Source organism: Cervus canadensis, chromosome 22, assembly GCF_019320065.1.
Source record: "Cervus canadensis isolate Bull #8, Minnesota chromosome 22, ASM1932006v1, whole genome shotgun sequence".
Taxonomy (NCBI): Eukaryota; Metazoa; Chordata; class Mammalia; order Artiodactyla; family Cervidae; genus Cervus; species Cervus canadensis.
Genome location: NC_057407.1, coordinates 7858387 through 7875548, shown reverse-complemented (window position 1 = coordinate 7875548; position 17162 = coordinate 7858387). Strand labels below are relative to the sequence as shown.

Below are 17162 nucleotides of genomic sequence, written 5' to 3'. Positions count from 1 at the left end.
GAGCTAGATAGCACAGGAAGAGGAGGAATTGACAGGTAGGAAATGAGTTCTAGTAAAAATATTGGACTTCAAAGGACAAGGACACAAAACCCAATACAAAATGCTGCGAATTTCCAGTCGTAAGGAGTAGTGAGGCATGCCAATGTTTGTTTCTAATGCCCAAATTGTGGTTTGAAATAATAATTTTCTACCCACAGAAACCAGGGCTTCTTGGAGAAATGGCTTGAGTAATGTCCAGGAGTGGGCCAGGAAGTGTGTGTATTCACCCTGAAATATCCTGTCACACCAGATGGTGAGCAAGGTCTCCAAATGACAAGGATCTTAGGATCATGTCCAAAGGACTCAGGAGCTCAGTGGTGAAGTGTGGCATTTCTGCTAAGTCACACCTGTTCTCCAGCATCTGTGAATACGGTTTAGCTCCCTCACTTGCCAGTGAGGGAGCTTCACTCAAGATGACACGCTTTCGCAGCAGGTAGCCCATGTTAAACGTCTGTCTGTCAAGCAGGAATGTGAAGGCCCAGCCTCCTTGCCTCCTTTTAGGATAACTTGGAAGGGTATCTTGAGGATTAGCTGAGACCTCAGTTGCAACCCCATGACTGCTAAGCTTCTCCTATTGCCCACTTCTGCCTCACTTGCTCCCTTCCAGGTGTGAATCCTCCCCAGAGCACTCCTCAACAAACCCTGGCATACAGATCTGTCTCAAAGTGTGTTTCCAGGGGACTGATCTAGGACCCTTGGCCAGGCCAAGGTAGGACAATCTGATTTTCGGTAAGTTCTTCAGTTACCTATTGCTGGGGGACAAACCACCCTAAGACCTCGTGGTAAAATCATCAGGTCTTGTGGTGATATGTTCTATGAAGCAGCTCTGAGCACTGAATTAGCCACCTCTGAAGAGTTGCTTCTCAGGCAAATGCAGGATTAGACTCCTGGGAACCTCTGATCACAGCATTTTCACTAAGTGATAAATATGCGACCTTATTTTATGTTTCTTTTTGCTTAAAAGCACTTTATTTAATACACTCCGTTGATTCAGTGTCATTGAACTCGTGGCCAGCAGCAGTGTAGATCATACCTGTGTGGAGGTGACCTGACCCATCTGTTTTCTCTGCAGTGTCCATCCCAGGCTGGAGCCCTCAGGGGCCCTGACAGCACTCCAGTGATATGGGCAGGGCCTTTTCAAACAGTGACATCACCAGCCAATAGCACAGAAATGCAAAAATATGGCCCTGAGTAGTCTAGGATTCGGACATCTCTTTACCGTATGAGAGCTGAAACAAGAATGCCCAGCAACATCTTCAGTGACTTCAACTGAAGGACATTGCTTCCACTGTTTCTGTGTCCTGTCATTTTTATCTTTTTCCTCTTACTTTTTCATTTGTTTTGAGCAATTTGCTTACTCGTACATTGACCTTCTTGTCTTCATGTTTCTTTTTTTTTCGTGTTCAGGGAGCATGTTGTAAGCTCTCTGGAGTTATGGTTCTCACCAGATTGGAAAATATGTAGCATTATTTCTTTGACTACTTTTGATCCTTCTGCCCTGCTATACTTTGGAAGTTCAGTCACACATGTATTTGTCCCCAGCTTACAGTGCACTTTATGCTCTCGTTTCAGTGTTTCATTATGAAATTGTTTTTAATAAAATTGTCCATCTTTGAGTTGCCCAATCAGTTCTTCTAACCGTTTATTATAGTGTTATACCCATCATCAGTGTACCTTTTTCATCTTATACCTGCAAATTTTCATATCTAGAGTCTAACTGGACTCCTTTTACATCTTCAGCATGTCTACCTAAAGTTTAATTGTGTATGTAGGACTCGGTTCTAGTGGCTGTGCTACTGTTCTTGCCTGTGCATTTAACATTTGTGTCAGTTCTGGGTTAATTATGATTGTTTGATTAATCCCATGATAGGTGGCTTCTTGAATGTGGGTTTTAGGTGATCAGATACCAGACATTGTGACCTTTACAATGGTGTTTGATATTTTCTTAGAAATATTCTTGGACTTTATTTTGGGATGCAGTCAAATTTCTTGGAAATTGATGTTCTCAGGTCTTGTTTTTACCTTTTTTAGCAGGCCTGGAGTGATTCTCAGTGTAGAGACTATTCCCTGTTGCTGAGGCAAGACCTTCCTAAATACCCCAGGGAATGTTCTGTGAATCTTGAGTTTTTCCAGTCTGGCAGATGGACCAGGCACTATTCTTGGTCCCCTGTGGCCTGCAGGCATTCTGATTTGAATTTTCTCAAGAGGTTGTTTGTCTGGCTTCGGGTAGCTTCCCAGCCCAGCATTCAAGGGGATGCCCTCATTGATCTCTGGAGTTTCAGCTTCAGCATCAGTTCTTGCAATGAATATTCAGGACTGACCTCCTTTAGGATGGACTGGTTGGATCTCCTTGCAGTCCAAGGGACTCTCGAGAGTCTTCTCCAACACCACAGTTCAAAAGCATCAATTCTTCAGCTTTCTTTATAGTCCAACTCTCAAATCCATACACAACTACTGGAAAAACCATAGCTTTGACTAGATGGATCTTTGTTGGCAAAGACATGTCTCTGCTTTTTAATATGCTGTCTGGGTTGGTCATAGCTTTTCTTCCAAGGAGCAAGCGTCTTTTAATTTCATGGCCACAGACGCCATCTGCAGTATTTTGGAGCCCAAGAAAATAAAGTCTATCACTGTTTCCATTGTTTCTCCATCTGTTTACCATGAAGTGATGGGACCGGATGCCGTGATATTCATTTTTTAAATGTTGAGTTTTAAGCCAGTTTTTTCACTCTCCTCTTTCACTTTCATCAAGAGACTCTAGTTCCTCTTCACTTTCTGCCATAAGGGTGGTATCATCTGCGTATCTGAGGTTATTGATGTTTCTCCCGGCAGTCTTGATTCTAGCTTGTGCTTCATCCAGTCTGGCATTTTGCATGATGTACTCTGCCTATAAGTTAAGTAATCAGGATGACAATATATAGCCTTGACATACTCCTTTCACAATTTGGAACCAGTCTGTTGTTTCATGTCCAGTTCTAACTGTTGCTTCTTGACCTGCATACAAATTTCTCAAGAAGTAAGAAATAAGTAGGGTAAGGTGGTAAGGTGGTCTGGTTTTCCCATCTCTTTAAGAATGTTCCACAGTTTGTTGTGATCTACACAGCCAAAGGCTTTAGTGTAGTCAATGAAGCAGAAGTAGATGTTTTTCTGGAATTCTCTTGCTTTTTCTATGATCCAACAGATGTTGGCAATTTGATCTCTGGTTCCTCTGCCTTTTCTAAATCCAGCTTGACCATCTGGAAGTTCACTGTGGCTGTATCATATACAATTTCACAGGTAATGCTTTCATTGGCATTGATCTCTAAAATGTCAAATTTCCTTCATGATTTCCTAATTTTTAAAGCTGTACCTTTATCTAGAGTTTTTGCTTTCTTTTTTTCAGGAATAGAGTATTTTTTAAAGTTGGTTTTAATGTTACTGATGTGTGGCTCATGAAGAGAAGGTGTATCACATTGGCTCCTTGGGATTATTGATTCTCCTTAGGGCCTTGATTCTGAAAGTTCCCTATGTGTTAAGTAAGAGTGTTCTCTCTCAGTAGTTGTAAAATTCATCATAGGGTTAGGTCTAGATGATGAGTTATGAGAGTCAAGTAGTCTATATTTTTGCTAATTTTGCCTACATAAATTGTCAGCTTCCTAAGAGGAGTGTATAAGAAGTCCCTATTTCCTGTAAATTGGTCCCGTTTGCTTTCCGTTTTAAAGGCTGTCATTGTATCCTATCCTTTATGTCTTGGTCTTACTGTACATAACGCCCTGTGTCCCTTGTATCATTTTTGCTTTAAACGCTATGATCTAATGACCATGTTGCTATATCAGCTTTTGTTTGTTTTGCACCAGTGTGACCTGGCATTTCCCTTTCTATTCCTTTATTTCCCACGTGTGTGCATCTCTTTGTGTAAGTTTGTCTCTTCAGAGAGTCTATTTCTGGATCTTGGCTTTTCCTCCCATTTGAAAGTTATGTTGTCTGGTATGTTCAACTCATTCACCCTTACTGCAGATGCTACTATATTCAGGCTCAAAACTGCCATCTCTTCCGCACTTTCTATTTACCTTGTTTCTTTTGATTTTCTTCTACGTTTCACTGGACAGATTGCATCTGTGTGTTTGTTTTTCTTTTCTTTTTTAAAGGGCTCCTGTGTTTAGATCACGCTAAGGTATCTAACCCAGAATATCTCTCCTTTAAGATGGAAAATTAATCATAAGTCAAGGGCCTTAAGAACACTACCAGAATAGATTAATGCGCATGGCTTAGGAAGAAGGAAGTGAAGATATTGGAGGAGCAGCCTTGGGGTTTGGCCCTAGCCCTGTGTTCCGGCAACCGGAGGCCAGGTGCGGAAATGGGGCGCCGCAGAGCGCGGAGGCGGTTAGAGGTGCCCTTGGCTTCGCCGAGCGACACCCGCAGGGGCGGAGGCTCCCTGCGCTTCCTGGTCCGGCTCCTGGTCCTTTGGCCTCAACTCAGGGAGACCACGGCAGGCAGGGATTGGACGGGATGGGCTAGTCTGCTTGCGCGGTGCTGAGGGTGGGGGTTGCTCACAGGGGGCGTGGGTAGGTATTGGGGACTGGGAGGTGGGGTTCCGGGGTGGGGGTTAGGAATTTGGGTTTGGAGATGAGACGGTTTCCTGGGAAGAAGCCGGTGATGAGGGTCCTTGCCGCGGCCAGCTGCTTCTCTAACTGGATTCTCATGTTCCCAGGTGAGGGTGCCAGACCCAAGGAGGATTGTGCAATGAGCATGGCAACCTCAGAGGCATCATCATCAGCTTCAGGGCACCTGAAATCCCTGCAGGTTCCAGTACCCGCCGTTGCCCCTGTGCCACCCACACCCACAGCGAAGGAGACCGTGGGATCCAGCCAGACCCCTGTATGGGAAGTGCTGCCTCCTCTAGGTACTGCCCCTGTACAGGGCTGTGCTTGCGCTTGGAGGCCACCTGGGATCATGTCCTGGCCCAGGGTGGGGGAGGAGGGGTGGGGTGGGTTGCGGGGTTATACCACTCTGGATAATTTGAGAGGAAACCTGGCTCTGCTTTGGGAGGCACGGGTGGGGGAGGTGGACTTGGAAGTGGTGTTGGTGTTGGAGGCGGTGGAGGAAGTGGAGGTGATGGAGAAGGTGGAATGGAGACAGCAGCTTCACTCTAGTCCCCTTTACTGAGCCAAGGAGCCTGTGGCAGTCGGATTTTGAGGGTAATTGGTGGAAAGCCAGCCCCAGAAAGAAAGTGGCCCTGGCAGGTCAGCCTGCAGTTCAACGATCGCCACAGATGCGGAGGTTCCCTTAGTGCCCCACAGTGGGTGCTGACGGCAGCTCACTGTGTAGAACAGCAAGTATCTGGTGCGGTGGGCTTGGCCTGTTGCTTGGGTTACAGGAGACTGAGCCGTTCACATCCCCCTACCTGAGCTTTCCTTTCTTTACCTGATAATGAAGCCATAGCTCCTAATATGTGTTCACTGTGAGTGAAACATGAGCCTTGCATTTCTGACAAGATTCCGGGTGCTACTCTGTGGTCCTGGGACCTCACTGGGAGAATCACTGACTCCAGTGGTTAGGGGTGAGGAGGGGATGTGGTTTACAGGGAGGAAAAGGCTGATGGCTGGTATGGGAGATGGGAACAGTCTGGGAAGAACCTGGAAGGGGTGGAGGGGCATGTAGACTCTCCATCTCTGGGAAGGCATATTGTCTTCCCACCAGCTATCGAAACCTTACGGTGAAGATGGGAGCCACATATTTATATTCACGCTGCAAAACTACAGTGGATGTTCCAGTTAAACACATCAGTTCACATAAGGATTTTGATTGGAACCTTACCCCTAATGACATTGCCCTTCTTCAGCTGGCCCACTCTGTGAATTATTCTGCGTGCATTCAGCCAGTGTGTCTCCCTGAGAAGAACTTTGAAGTGAGACCTGGGACACAGTGCTGGATAACTGGATGGGGCCGAACTTTAGAATTTGATGAGACTGGCTGGCAGGATCTGAGGGGGGAAGTCTGGTGCCCTGGGATTGGCCTGCAGGCTGAAGGGAGGGACAGGGAGGCTGGTTCTCTACAGGTGGCAAGGGAGGAGGTGGAGAGGAGGCTGCCTGGGAGTGACTGAAGTGTACAGGAGGGATTCCTCCTATTACGTTAGACCTGGGGGCATGGGTCCCGGTATGGTGGGTCCTCTCCAGGGCAGACTTCAGCTCCAGGATGATGAGCTGTCTGCCAGTCAGAGCTGTCCTGCTCTGGAATTACCTGCCAGGTGGGGAGGGAGCTTCTTGTGCCTGGGATGTAGGTCTAGCCAGAGCAGTCCTGGGAGGAGGCTGGGTTGGTACCCGTGGGCACTGCCTGTCCCGGAGTCTGTCACCCCGCCCTGTCCAGACACCTGTCCCTGCTATTGCTGATACTCAGAGTGACGACACTTGCTTTTGTATCAGGACTTGGAAGAAGCCTTGTCTCTTTGTGTCCTGAAACGTTCCTCCTTCTGACTTGGCTTTGCTTCTTTCTTCATCTGCTCCCTGTGTCAGCAGTTGGCCTCAGGTCCTTCTGTGTCAAATGGAACAGAACCCATTGTCCTTCCTTCTTTAAGAGGGAAGGAGTGTGAATGCCCTGATCAAGACCCACCGTGGGATCTGAATGACCCTGCCCTGTTCCACTCATGCAGATTCTGTTACTCCTGAATTGTCTCTTAGACCCAACTTCAATGTCACCTAAACTTCAGGAAGCTGAGCAACTCATTATTTCCCTAAAGCAATGTGCTGAGATGGTCGAGAAAACATCAAATAAATCAGGAGATCAGGTTCAAAAAGGGATGGTCTGTGCCCAGAACATAAAGAGCGAAGGTCCCTGTAAGGTGAGTTGCTGGGTCCCTTGCCACCTCTGTATTGAGATTGTCCCCTGAAAGTTTCCTCATTCCCTAGTAGCAGGGCCTGGGTTACCTCCCACCTTGTTTTTCAGCCTTTGCTTTAGGAGATTCAGTAGAGAACCCCTCAAGACATCTGCGAGCTGGCCTGGCCTGTTCCTCCAAGAGGGAGCAGCCCTCCCATCCTGGGGTGCTGCCAGGGTGCAGCAAAGTGGGGGTGATGACGATAATTTGAGTATATCCCTGCAGGACCAATGTCCAGGGCTTACTGGCCTTATAGCTCCTATGGGTTCCTGAGCACCTGGGATGGAGTAGTATTTCTCAGATGATGGTAAAATGTTCAGCTCTCAAATCTCATTCCCAGAAACCTGGGCCTGGGCAAGGACCTTGGTGCCTGTCTCCCCAGTACTTTCCTAGTTGCCAACCTGGTATGAAGATTGTCCCCTCCATTCTTTTGTTTCTTTTTTTTCCTCCAGGGAGATTCTGGAGGTCCCCTGGTCTGTCAGTTTCATAGATCATGGGTCCAGGTGGGGATTGTGAGCTAGGGTGATTGCTGTGGTTTGAAAGAAGTGCCTGCAGTGTACACAGATGTTAGTTTCTACATGGATTGGATCATTGCAAGAATGAGTCGAGCATCGGGTCTGGACTCTGGACTCCTTATTTTACTACTGTGTCTGTTGCTGCCTCTGGGCATCCTGGCAACCCTGTGATCACCCTGGCCCCTGCCATTCCTGTTTCTGAGTCTCACATTAGCCCTGCCTCTGAGATCCCACTCCTACTCAATACCCTGTCCTCAAATCCATTTGGGATCCACTGATCCTGTGGAGATCCATAAGACAGAGTGGCAGCAAGTGGAGACTGAAATTGTGCCTGCCTGCTGCTCCAGGAACCTGCCTCATCCAGGCCTATCTGTAGGCTGTGGTCTGCTTGCCAGGAAGGACTGGGTGAAACCATCCCAGCTGGATGGACAGGGACCTGCCCAGTGATGCGTCAGGATGCCGCACGAGTCTTGGAGAACATTTTTCCATTGTCGCCGGTGAAGCAGGGTTAGACCTGACACTTTATCAGACCAGTCCACCTGATGATTGTTGGGAGGGAGGAGGCCTCGTCATTTCCATCTCTGACTCACTTGTCTGGGTTGGGAGAAGGTCCTCCGCTTCCCAGTGCAGATCACTCTGTGAGCGTGCAGGCTCTGAGCCGCACAAACCCTCGTGGGTCAACTTGGAACCACCTTCCCAGTGCTGCAGTGGCGACATCTGCACTCACCACTCAGCATTTAGGAGAGTGGAAATTTCAGGTATGAAACTAATAAATGTTTGGAGAATCTCTTGTATGTTCTGAAGCCATGCTCTCCTGAAGTTTGTGGTGTTACATATAGCATATTAGGAAACTAGTTTCCCATTTAACTGGGGGAGTTTTCATGGCATCCATTACTCTCTAAAAAGTGGGAGATGAGGAGCCTGTGTACTTGGTTACAAGTATGATGTGTTAGGCAGTGCAAACTGGAGCTTCTTATATGCTCCTCTCAGGAAGGTGACAAGTTATGTAGGCAAAATTAAGCAAAAACACAGAGGAGTTGCCTCTCACAATTTATCATCTAGACCTAACAGTGCTATGAAGAATTTTACAACTACCGACAGAGAACACTTATTCTTATTGAATGCTCAGGGAACTTGCAGAATAAAAGCCTAAGGAGGGACTTCCCTGGTGGTCCAATTTTAAGATTCTGCATTCCCAATGTGGCGGGAGTTGGGGGGGGGGAGCCTGTGTTTGTTCCCTGGTCAGTAACTAGATCCTATCTTTTTTTTTTTTTTAGTTTGAAGTTGTGACAATTTTTATTATAAAGGCAATAGCAGGACATTGTAAGATTTAGTTTTAACAGTAGATATAATTTAAAACAACACATTAAGAAATGGTAAGATAAAACATTAAGTAGAAAATGACTTGGATGAAGATAGGAGTGATTGGGTACTTTTATCTTTTGTATAGTAGTTTCTTTTTTCACTATTTTTAAAATTTTTTTATTACTTATAAAGTTTTACAGAAAGAATACCTCTGAGTATCATTATATTGGTGATGACAATTGAACAATACTCATAACTGTTCTTGAGTAACTAATAATTAGTGAAGATTGTAATTATACAATATTGAGAAATACAGAACAAAATACAATTGTTGAAGGACAGTTGTTCTATAATATCGTGTTGGCCTCTGCCACACATCACCACGAATCAGCCACAGGTGTACACATGTCCCCTCCCTCCTGAACCCCGGGTCCCATCTCCCATCTCATCCCATCCCTCTAGGTTGTCACAGAGCACTGGGTTGAGCTCCCTGTGTCACACAGCCAATTCTCATTTGCTATCTGTTTTTCACATGGTGAGGTATGTGTTTCCATGCTGTTCTCTCAATTCGTCCCACTCTCTCCTTCCGCCACTGTGTCATAAACTATGGTACAACTTAAGTGAAGTGAAGTCGCTCAATCGTGTCCAATTCTTGGCGACCCCATGGACTGTAGCCTACCAGGCTCCTCCATCCATGGAATTTTCCAGGCAAGAGTACTGGAGTGGGTTGCCATTTCCTTCTCCATAGATCCTATCTTTTGCAGCTAAAAAGATCATGTGTGCCACAACTAAACACAGCACAGTTAAATAAATTAAAAGAGCCTATGGAAAATCAGTAATCTCAGGGAATCTGTGTGATACACATTCTGTTCACGAGCCACATATCAATAATATTAAAATCAATTTTAAAAAATCCCATATTTCTGAAACAAAGTCAAAACCCTAGTGAACGGCCATCCTTTAAAAGGGAAATCACGAGGGAATTATAACGTTCCAGTTTCCCATAACTGGTCCCCTGTGCTTCACCTTTTAAAGGCTTTTTCTTATGTATCTTCTTATGTATCTAACTCCCTCTGTCCCTTACAGTCTTCTCTTTATGCTCTCATTTAATAATCAAATGTTAAAATGTTACCCCAGCTTTTTTTGTTTCTTTTGCACCACTGTGTCCTGGCATTCCGCTTTCTCTCTCTTTATTTTCCAGGTATCGGTATCTCTTTGTGTAAATTTCCATCTTCAGTGATCTACTTCTGGACCTTGCCTTTTCCTCCAGTTTGAAAGTTGTTGTTTGGTATGTTCAACTCATTCACGCTTATTGCAGATGCTATTATATTCGGGCTGGAAACTGCCATTTTGTCCTGTGTTTTTCTATTTATCATACTTTTTGTTTTTCTTTTATGTTTCATTGGGCAGATCACATTTTTTTTCTTTTTTTTTTTTTAAGTCTCCAGTGTTTAGATCACGCTGAGGCATCTAATTCCTGATATCTCTATTTTAACGTGGAGAATTTAACTACGAGTTCAAGGGCCTTAAAACCACAACCAGTCTGGATTGAAGAAGCACGGCTGAAGAAGCAGAAAGTGAAGATGTTGAAGCCGCCGGTCCTGGCTGTGTGCTCCCTCCAACAGGAGGGCAGGCGCGTAGACCCCACAAGGGGGCGCCGCAGAGCCCGGAGGCGGTAGAGGCGGCCATGGCGTCTCCAGGAGTTCCCCGCGGCGGCTCCCTAGGCCTTCTGGTCTGGCTCTTGTTCCTTCGGCCACAGCTCTGGGAGACAGGGCCGGCAAGGACTGGAGGTGGCTAGGCTGACTGCTGGACTAGGGCTGGGGGCTGGGGGGCGGAAGCGGGAGCTGGGGATGGTGCCCTGGGCAGAGGCCGGTGCTGACGGGCCGCGCTCCAGGCCGCTCCTTTTTTCAGGTGAGGGTGCCAGACCCCAGCAGGATTCTGCAGTGAGCCACGCAATCGCAGAGGCCCCCTCAGCTCCGGAACACCTGAAATCTGAGGAGGTTCCAACAGCTCCAGGGCTGCCTACACCCCCAGCGGCTGTTCTGCAGTCCCCTCCTCCCTTTGGAGAGCGGTTTGTACAAGGTACTGCTTCTTTCTGCACAGGGCTCTACAGGCCCGCCTGGAAACTAGAGGCAGCACATTCCTGGCTGCCTGACTATCCTGGTGGGTTTGAGAGGAAACCTGTCTCTACCTCAGCCTTGAGGGGGGTGGGGCGCAGATGCAGATAGTGGTGGTGGAGGTGGAAGGTGGTGGAGGTATTAGAAGGGAGGCAGCAGCTTCACCTCCAGCCCCTCTTTTTACTGAGCCAAGGAGCATGTGGCCATCGGAAAATGAGGATAATTGGTGGGATGCCAGCCCCAGAGAGAAAGTGGCCCTGGCAAGTGAGCCTGCGGATCAACAATGAACACGTGTGCGGAGGCTCCCTCATTGCCCCGCAGTGGATTCTGACTGCAGCGCACTGCATATTTGGGTGAGTGTTTTCAGTTCTGGGCTTGGCCTGCTGCTCAGGCTGTGTGAAGTGGAGCCATTCCTGCCCCTTTCCTCTTCTTCGTCTGAAGAAGAGGCCACAGCCCCTAGTTTGTGTTCACTGTGAGTGCTACATGAGTTTTGCATTTCTACCAAGATCCCAGGTTCTGCTCCAGTGGTTGTGGGACCTCAGTTGGAGACCACTGACTCCAGTGCTTAGGGGTCTGCAAGGGGATGTGGTTTAGAGGGAGAAAAAGGCTGTCATGTATGCTAAGTCACTTCAGTCATATCCGACTCTGTGTGGCCCTATGCACTGTAGCCTAGCAGACTCATCTGTCCGTAGATTCTCCAGGCAAGCATACTGGAGTGGGTATCCACGTGCTCCTCCAGGGAATCTTCCAGACCTGGGGATCAAATCCGAGTCTCTTATGTCTCTTGCATTGGCAGGCAGATTCTTTACTGCTGAGCAACCTGGAAAGCCCTGATGGCTGTTGTAGGAGATGGGATCAGGATGAGAAGAACCTGGAAGGGGTGGGGGGGAGGAGTGTAGCCCCTGCAACATCTCTGTGAGGGGCATGTTCTCTTTCCACAGCTTTGAGGAATATACAGTGCGGATGGGAAGCGTATTGTTACATCCCCAATCGGGAATGGCCATTCCAGTTCAAGACATCGTTTGCCATAGCTTTTATGATGTTAGAACTTTGAGTAATGACATTGCCCTTGTTCTGCTGGCCCACTCTGTGAATTATTCTGCATTCATCCAGCCAGTGTGTCTCCCTGAAAAGAATTTTGAAGCGGAAGCTGGGACACGGTGCTGGGTGACTGGATGGGGCCGACAGACGGCAGATGGTGAGACTGGCAGGGCAGGATCTGAGGGGGAAGTCTGGTGCCCTGGGGTTGGCCTGCAGGCTGAGGGGAAGGACAGGGAGGCTGGTTCTCTACAGGTGGGCAAGGGAGGAGGTGGAGCGGAGGGTGCCTGGGAGTGACTGAAGTGTGCAGTAGGGATTCCTCCTGTTATGTTAGACCTGGGGGCGTGGGTCCCGGTATGGTGGGTTCTTTCCAGGGCAGACTTCAGCTCCAGTATGATGAGGTATCTGCCAGTCAGAGCTGTCCTGCTCTGGAATTACCTGCCAGGTGGGGAGGGAGCTTCTTGTGCCTGGGATGTAGGTCTAGCCAGAGCAGCCCTGTTGGTGAGTCTGTAAGACCTCCTATGTGGGAGGAGGCTGGGTTGGTACCCGTGGGCACTGCCTGTCCCGGAGTCTGTGACCCTGCCCTGTATAGACACCTGTCCCTGCTACTGCTGATGCTCAGAGTGACGACATTCGCTTTTGTATCAGGCCTTAGAAGAAGCCTTGTCTCTGTGTCCTGATATGTTCCTCCTTCTGACTTGGCTTTGCTTGTTACCTTGTCTGCTCCCCATGTCAGCAGTTGGCCTCAGGTCCTTCTGTGTTAAATGGGACAAAACCCACTGTCCTTCCTTCTGTTAGAAGAAAGGAGTGTGAATGCATTGATCAAGACCCAGAATGTGGGACTTCCTTGCAGTCCAGTGGTTAAGACCCCACGCTTCCACTCCAGGGGTTGCAGGTTTGATCCATGGTTAGGGAGTTAAGATCCTGCATGCTGCACAGTGCAGCCAAAAAACTCAAACAAACAAAAAAGACTCAGAATGAGACCTGGGGGTCCCGTTCTATTCTACTCAAGCAAACGTTTTATTTCTGAGTTGTCTTTCTGTAGCCAGAGTGCTGCCAGAAAATCTTCAGGAGACTGACCAAATCCTTCTTCGCCACACGTTTTGTAATGCGAAATTGCAGACAGAGTTAGGATATCGTCGCATGTTAGTTCGAAAAGGGATGATCTGTGGCTATCACGAAGATCTTAAAAGCCCCTGCAAGGTGAGTTGATGGGTCCCTTGTCAGCTCTGTATTGAGGCTGTGCAGTTTACTCATTCCTCAGTAGCAGGGCCTGGGTTATTTCCTGCCTCCTCTTTCAGCCTTTACTTAAGGAGATTCAGGGGAGAACCCCTCAAGACACCTCTAGCAAGCCTGGCCTGTTCCTCCAGTAGGGAGCAGCTGTCCCATCCTGGGGGTGTTGCCAGGGTGTGGTGAAGTTAGGGGTGATGATAATCATGTAGTTCCTGTAACTGAGTTCTTTCTATTTGCACTTCCTGTGCCAGTGTGAGCATTTACCCACGTGAGCTCAGTTTCCCAGCTCACAACCCTGCCACCTAGACTTCTACATCTTATTATACAGATGTGGGCCCTCCAGAGACATAAGTTCCAGGTCCCCCTGGGAGTGCCTGTAGGAGCCCTGGGCCCACAGCCTCCCCTCTGCCCCGAGCAGCCTTCCTGAGCAGGGGACAGGGGACAGGTCTCAGAGGATGAGGGTCTGGATTCTGGCAAGAGGAGAACATCACTGGTGGGAGAGGGAGCAGTGAGTCCGAGGCTCCAGGTCTGAAGCACTGGGCATGTTTCGGGAGTGGGTTTCAGGTCTGGAGCAATGAGGAGGCCGGTGTGGCCAGAGTAGGGGCTGGAGTCAGAATGTGTGGCTGGGGTGCAGAGCTGCGTTTCTTAGTTCTGTCCAGGCAGGCCCGTGGGCCAGGAGTTTGGTTTTCATCATGTGGGCAATGGTGCTGAGCCCCAGGCGGGACCTGGGCTGGTGGGGGTGCGTAAAGGGGTTGTATTTGAGATTGTGTCACCACTTCGTGGTGACCGACTACATGTGAGGATGGGGGTGAGGGAGTGCTTGAGGAGGACTCTGGGTTTATGATGAGCTGGTTAGTGAGGGGTCTACCAGAACAGAGTGGAGGAAGGGAGTGCAGTGTGTGTGTCAGCTGGGGGTTCAGCAAGCCTGGATGTGTCTGGAGAGAGGGGCCGCCGGTAGAGGATGTAGTTGGATGTGTGGGTTTAGGGCGGGGAGAGAGTTTGGGTGACTCCAGAGGTGAGGACTCTGGAGCCCTCTTGCTGGAATGATAGAGAGTTTCACAGCTGGGGAAGGCCCAGGACTGAGCAGTGGAATAGATTCTGGCCTTAGAGCCCGAGAAGGGCTCTGGAAGCTACTCACAGTGCCAGGGGATGCCCCTTTAGTTGCTGGGTAACGGGAGGTTTGGAGAGGGGCAGGGGCAGGGGAGGGTTACAGGCATTGAAGGAGAATTTGAGTATATTTCGGCAGGACTGATGTCCAGGGCTTACTGGCCTTATAGCTCCTGTGGGTTCCTGAGCACCTGAGGAGCAGTAGTATTTCTCAGATGATGTTAAAGTATTCAGCTCTCAAATGTCTTTCAAGGAAACCTGGGCCTGCTAGGTACCTGGGGAAGGACCTTGGTGACACTTGCAAGGTCCCTAGTGCCTTGCTAGAGGTCAGCCTTTTTTGATGATGATCCCCTTCCATTCTTGTTTCTTTTTTTTTTTTCCTCCAGGGAGATTCTGGGGGTCCCCTGGTCTGTGAGTTTAATGACACCTGGGTCCAGGTGGGGATTGTGAGTTGGGGCGTTGCCTGTGGTCGCAGTGAATTGCCTGTAGTTTACACAGAAGTTAGCTCGTACAAGGACTGGATCGTTGATCACATCATTAAGGTGTCCTCTTGTGCCTCAGCTGGATTCTTTGTCCTGTCACTGTCTCTGGTGTTGCCCCTGGGCATCCTAGTGACCCTGTGATCACGGTGGTCCACGTTCCCCCCTATTTCTGAGTCTCTGACCTCCCACTACTACTCAGTGCCATTTCCTCCATTCCATTTGGGATCCACTGACCCTGTGGATCCACATGACAGAGAGTGGCAGCAAGGAAGGAACCCTGGAAGTTTCCTAGCCTGCTGTTCCAGGCACCGGCATTGCCCATGCCTACCCCTTCGCTGTGCTCTGCCTGCCGGGAAGGAGTGGGTGAAACCATTCCAGCTGGATGGACAGCAACTTGCCAGGTGATGCTTCATGATTCTTTATCTACATCTGGGCATCCTCTAACAAAGAAGAGACATCATCAACAGTGCGACAGCATTAGACCTGACACTTTATCAAACCAGTCTGCGTGGTGATTGTTAGGAGAGACTGAGGAGGCCTCATCATGTCCACTTCTAACTCAGTTGTCTGGGTTGGCAGAAGGTCCCCTGCTGCCCACTGCAGATCCCAGTCCCCATCCCCTGCCACACAAATCCTCCTGGGGCAACTCAGTCTTGGAACCCCCTTCTCAATGCTCCAGCGGCCACATCCAGGCTCATCCCAAGTTGTGTTGAGGCAGTTATGGAGTATGGAGATTTCTGATGTCAGCTGAATAAATGTTTGTTCTTTTGTGTTCTGATGCTCTTCTCTCCTTGCAGTTGTGGGGTTGCATATGACATTCTCTGTAGAAAACTAGCTTCTCATTTGGCTAAGAAACTATTCATGGTTCTCATTAAGCCCTTGAGGGGGAGGTGAGTCCACACCTACTCATTGATGAGTCTAGGAATGGTTTTATTTAGCAGGTTCCTGCTCCCTGTACTCCTATTATACTTACCAGCATGTCTGTGGGGAGCTTTGTACCCTAATTTCATAGCCTTTATAGCTTAGACTAGAGAATCAAGAGAGACCAGAACTGGGAGTAAAACTTACTCAAGCAGGGGCATGAGTAATATTATTCCTCCTCCCCTGCTTCTGCTTGCTGCTTACTTCCACTTTATCACCAAAGGTCTGCATTCCCATCAGTTCAGTTCAGTTCAGTTGCTCAGTCGTGTCCGACTCTTTGAGACCCCATGGACCACAGCATGCCACGCCTCCCTGTCTATTACCAGCTCCCGGAGTTTACTCAAACTTGTGTCCTTTGAGTCGGTGATGCCATCCAGCCATCTCATCCTCTATCATCCCCTTCTCCTCTCACCTTCAATCGTTCCCAGCATCAGGGTCTTTTCAAATGAGTCAGCTCTTTGCACCAGGTGGCTAAAGTATTGGAGTTTCAGCTTCAACATCAGTTCTTCCAATGAACATTCAGGACTGATTTTCTTTAGGATAGACTGGTTGGATCTCCTTGCAGTCCAAGGGACTCTCAAGAGTCTTCTCCAACACCACAGTTCAAAAGAATCAACTCTTTGGCGCTCAGCTTTCTTTATAGTCCAACTCTCACATCCATACCTGACTACTGGAAAAACCATAGCCTTGACTAGACAGACCTTTGTTGGCAAAGTAATGTCTCTGCTTTTTAATATGCTGTCTAGGTTAGTTGTAACTTTTCTTCCAAGGAGTAAGTGTCTTTTTATTTCATGGCTGCAGTCACCATTTGCAGTGATTTTGGAGCCCCAAAGAATAAAGTCTGCCACTGCTTCCACTGTTTCTCCATCTATTTGCCATGAAGTGGGACTGGATGCCATGATCTTTGTTTTCTGAATGTTGAGCTTTAAGCCAACCTTTTCACTCTCCTTTTTCACTTTCATCAGGAGGCTCTTCAGTTCTTTACTTTCTGCCATAAGGGTGGTGTCATCTGCATATCTGAGGTTATTGATATTTCTCCCAGCAATCTTGATTCCAGCTTGTGCTTCATCCAGCCCAGCGTTTCTCATGATGTACTCTGCATATAAGTTAAATAAGCACGGTGACAATATATAGCCTTGATGTACTCCTTTTCCTATCTGGAACCAGTCTGTTGTTCCATGTCCAATTCTAACTGTTGCTTCCTGACCTGAATACGGATTTCTCAAGAGGAAGGTCAGGTGGTCTGCTATTCCCATCTCTTTCAGAATTTTCCACAGTTTATTGTGATCCACACAGTCAAAGGCTTTGGCATAGTCAATAAAGCAGAAATTAAAGCAGAAATAGATGTTTTTCTGGAACTCTCTTGCTTTTTCGATGATCCAGCGGATGTTGGCAATTTGATCTTTGGTTCCTCTGCCTTTTCTTTTCTTTTTTCCTCTGCCTTTTCTAAAACCAGCTTGAACATCTGGAAGTTCATGGTTCACATATTGTTGAAGCCTGGCTTGGAGAATTTTGAGCATTACTTTGCTAGCGTGTGAGATGAGTGCAATTGTGC

The 17162-nt window shown here is 48.0% G+C and overlaps 1 protein-coding gene across 2 annotated transcripts; it reads left to right on the top strand.

Moving 5' to 3' along the window:
* The first annotated feature begins 6703 nt into the window (after nt 1-6703).
* Nucleotides 6704-15464, top strand: LOC122424836 (serine protease 44-like). Of its 2 annotated transcripts, XM_043443061.1 has the most exons (8): nt 6704-6856; nt 9911-9997; nt 10151-10499; nt 10621-10791; nt 11020-11179; nt 11768-12024; nt 12910-13067; nt 14941-15464. In XM_043443061.1, the coding sequence occupies exons 3-8, from the start codon at nt 10397-10399 to the stop codon at nt 15199-15201; spliced, it is 1110 nt and encodes a 369-aa protein (XP_043298996.1). In that variant the 5' UTR covers nt 6704-6856; nt 9911-9997; nt 10151-10396; the 3' UTR covers nt 15202-15464. The 2 variants fall into 2 exon arrangements, with proteins under 2 accessions (XP_043298996.1, XP_043298997.1); XM_043443062.1 differs by lacking the exon at nt 6704-6856 and having other exon boundaries at nt 9799-9997; nt 14591-15464.
* Nucleotides 15465-17162: the final 1698 nt, after the last annotated feature.

Excerpts from the sequence above, each read along its gene's own strand:
- LOC122424836 (XM_043443061.1), top strand. The coding sequence starts at position 10,397 with ATGGCGTCTCCAGGAGTTCCCCGCGGCGGCTCCCTAGGCCTTCTGGTC. Across the intron at positions 10,500-10,620 it reads AGGGCCGGCAAGGACTGGAG|GTGAGGGTGCCAGACCCCAG; the intron begins GTGGCTAGGCTG and ends TCCTTTTTTCAG. Across the intron at positions 13,068-14,940 it reads ATCTTAAAAGCCCCTGCAAG|AGAGTGGCAGCAAGGAAGGA; the intron begins GTGAGTTGATGG and ends TCCACATGACAG.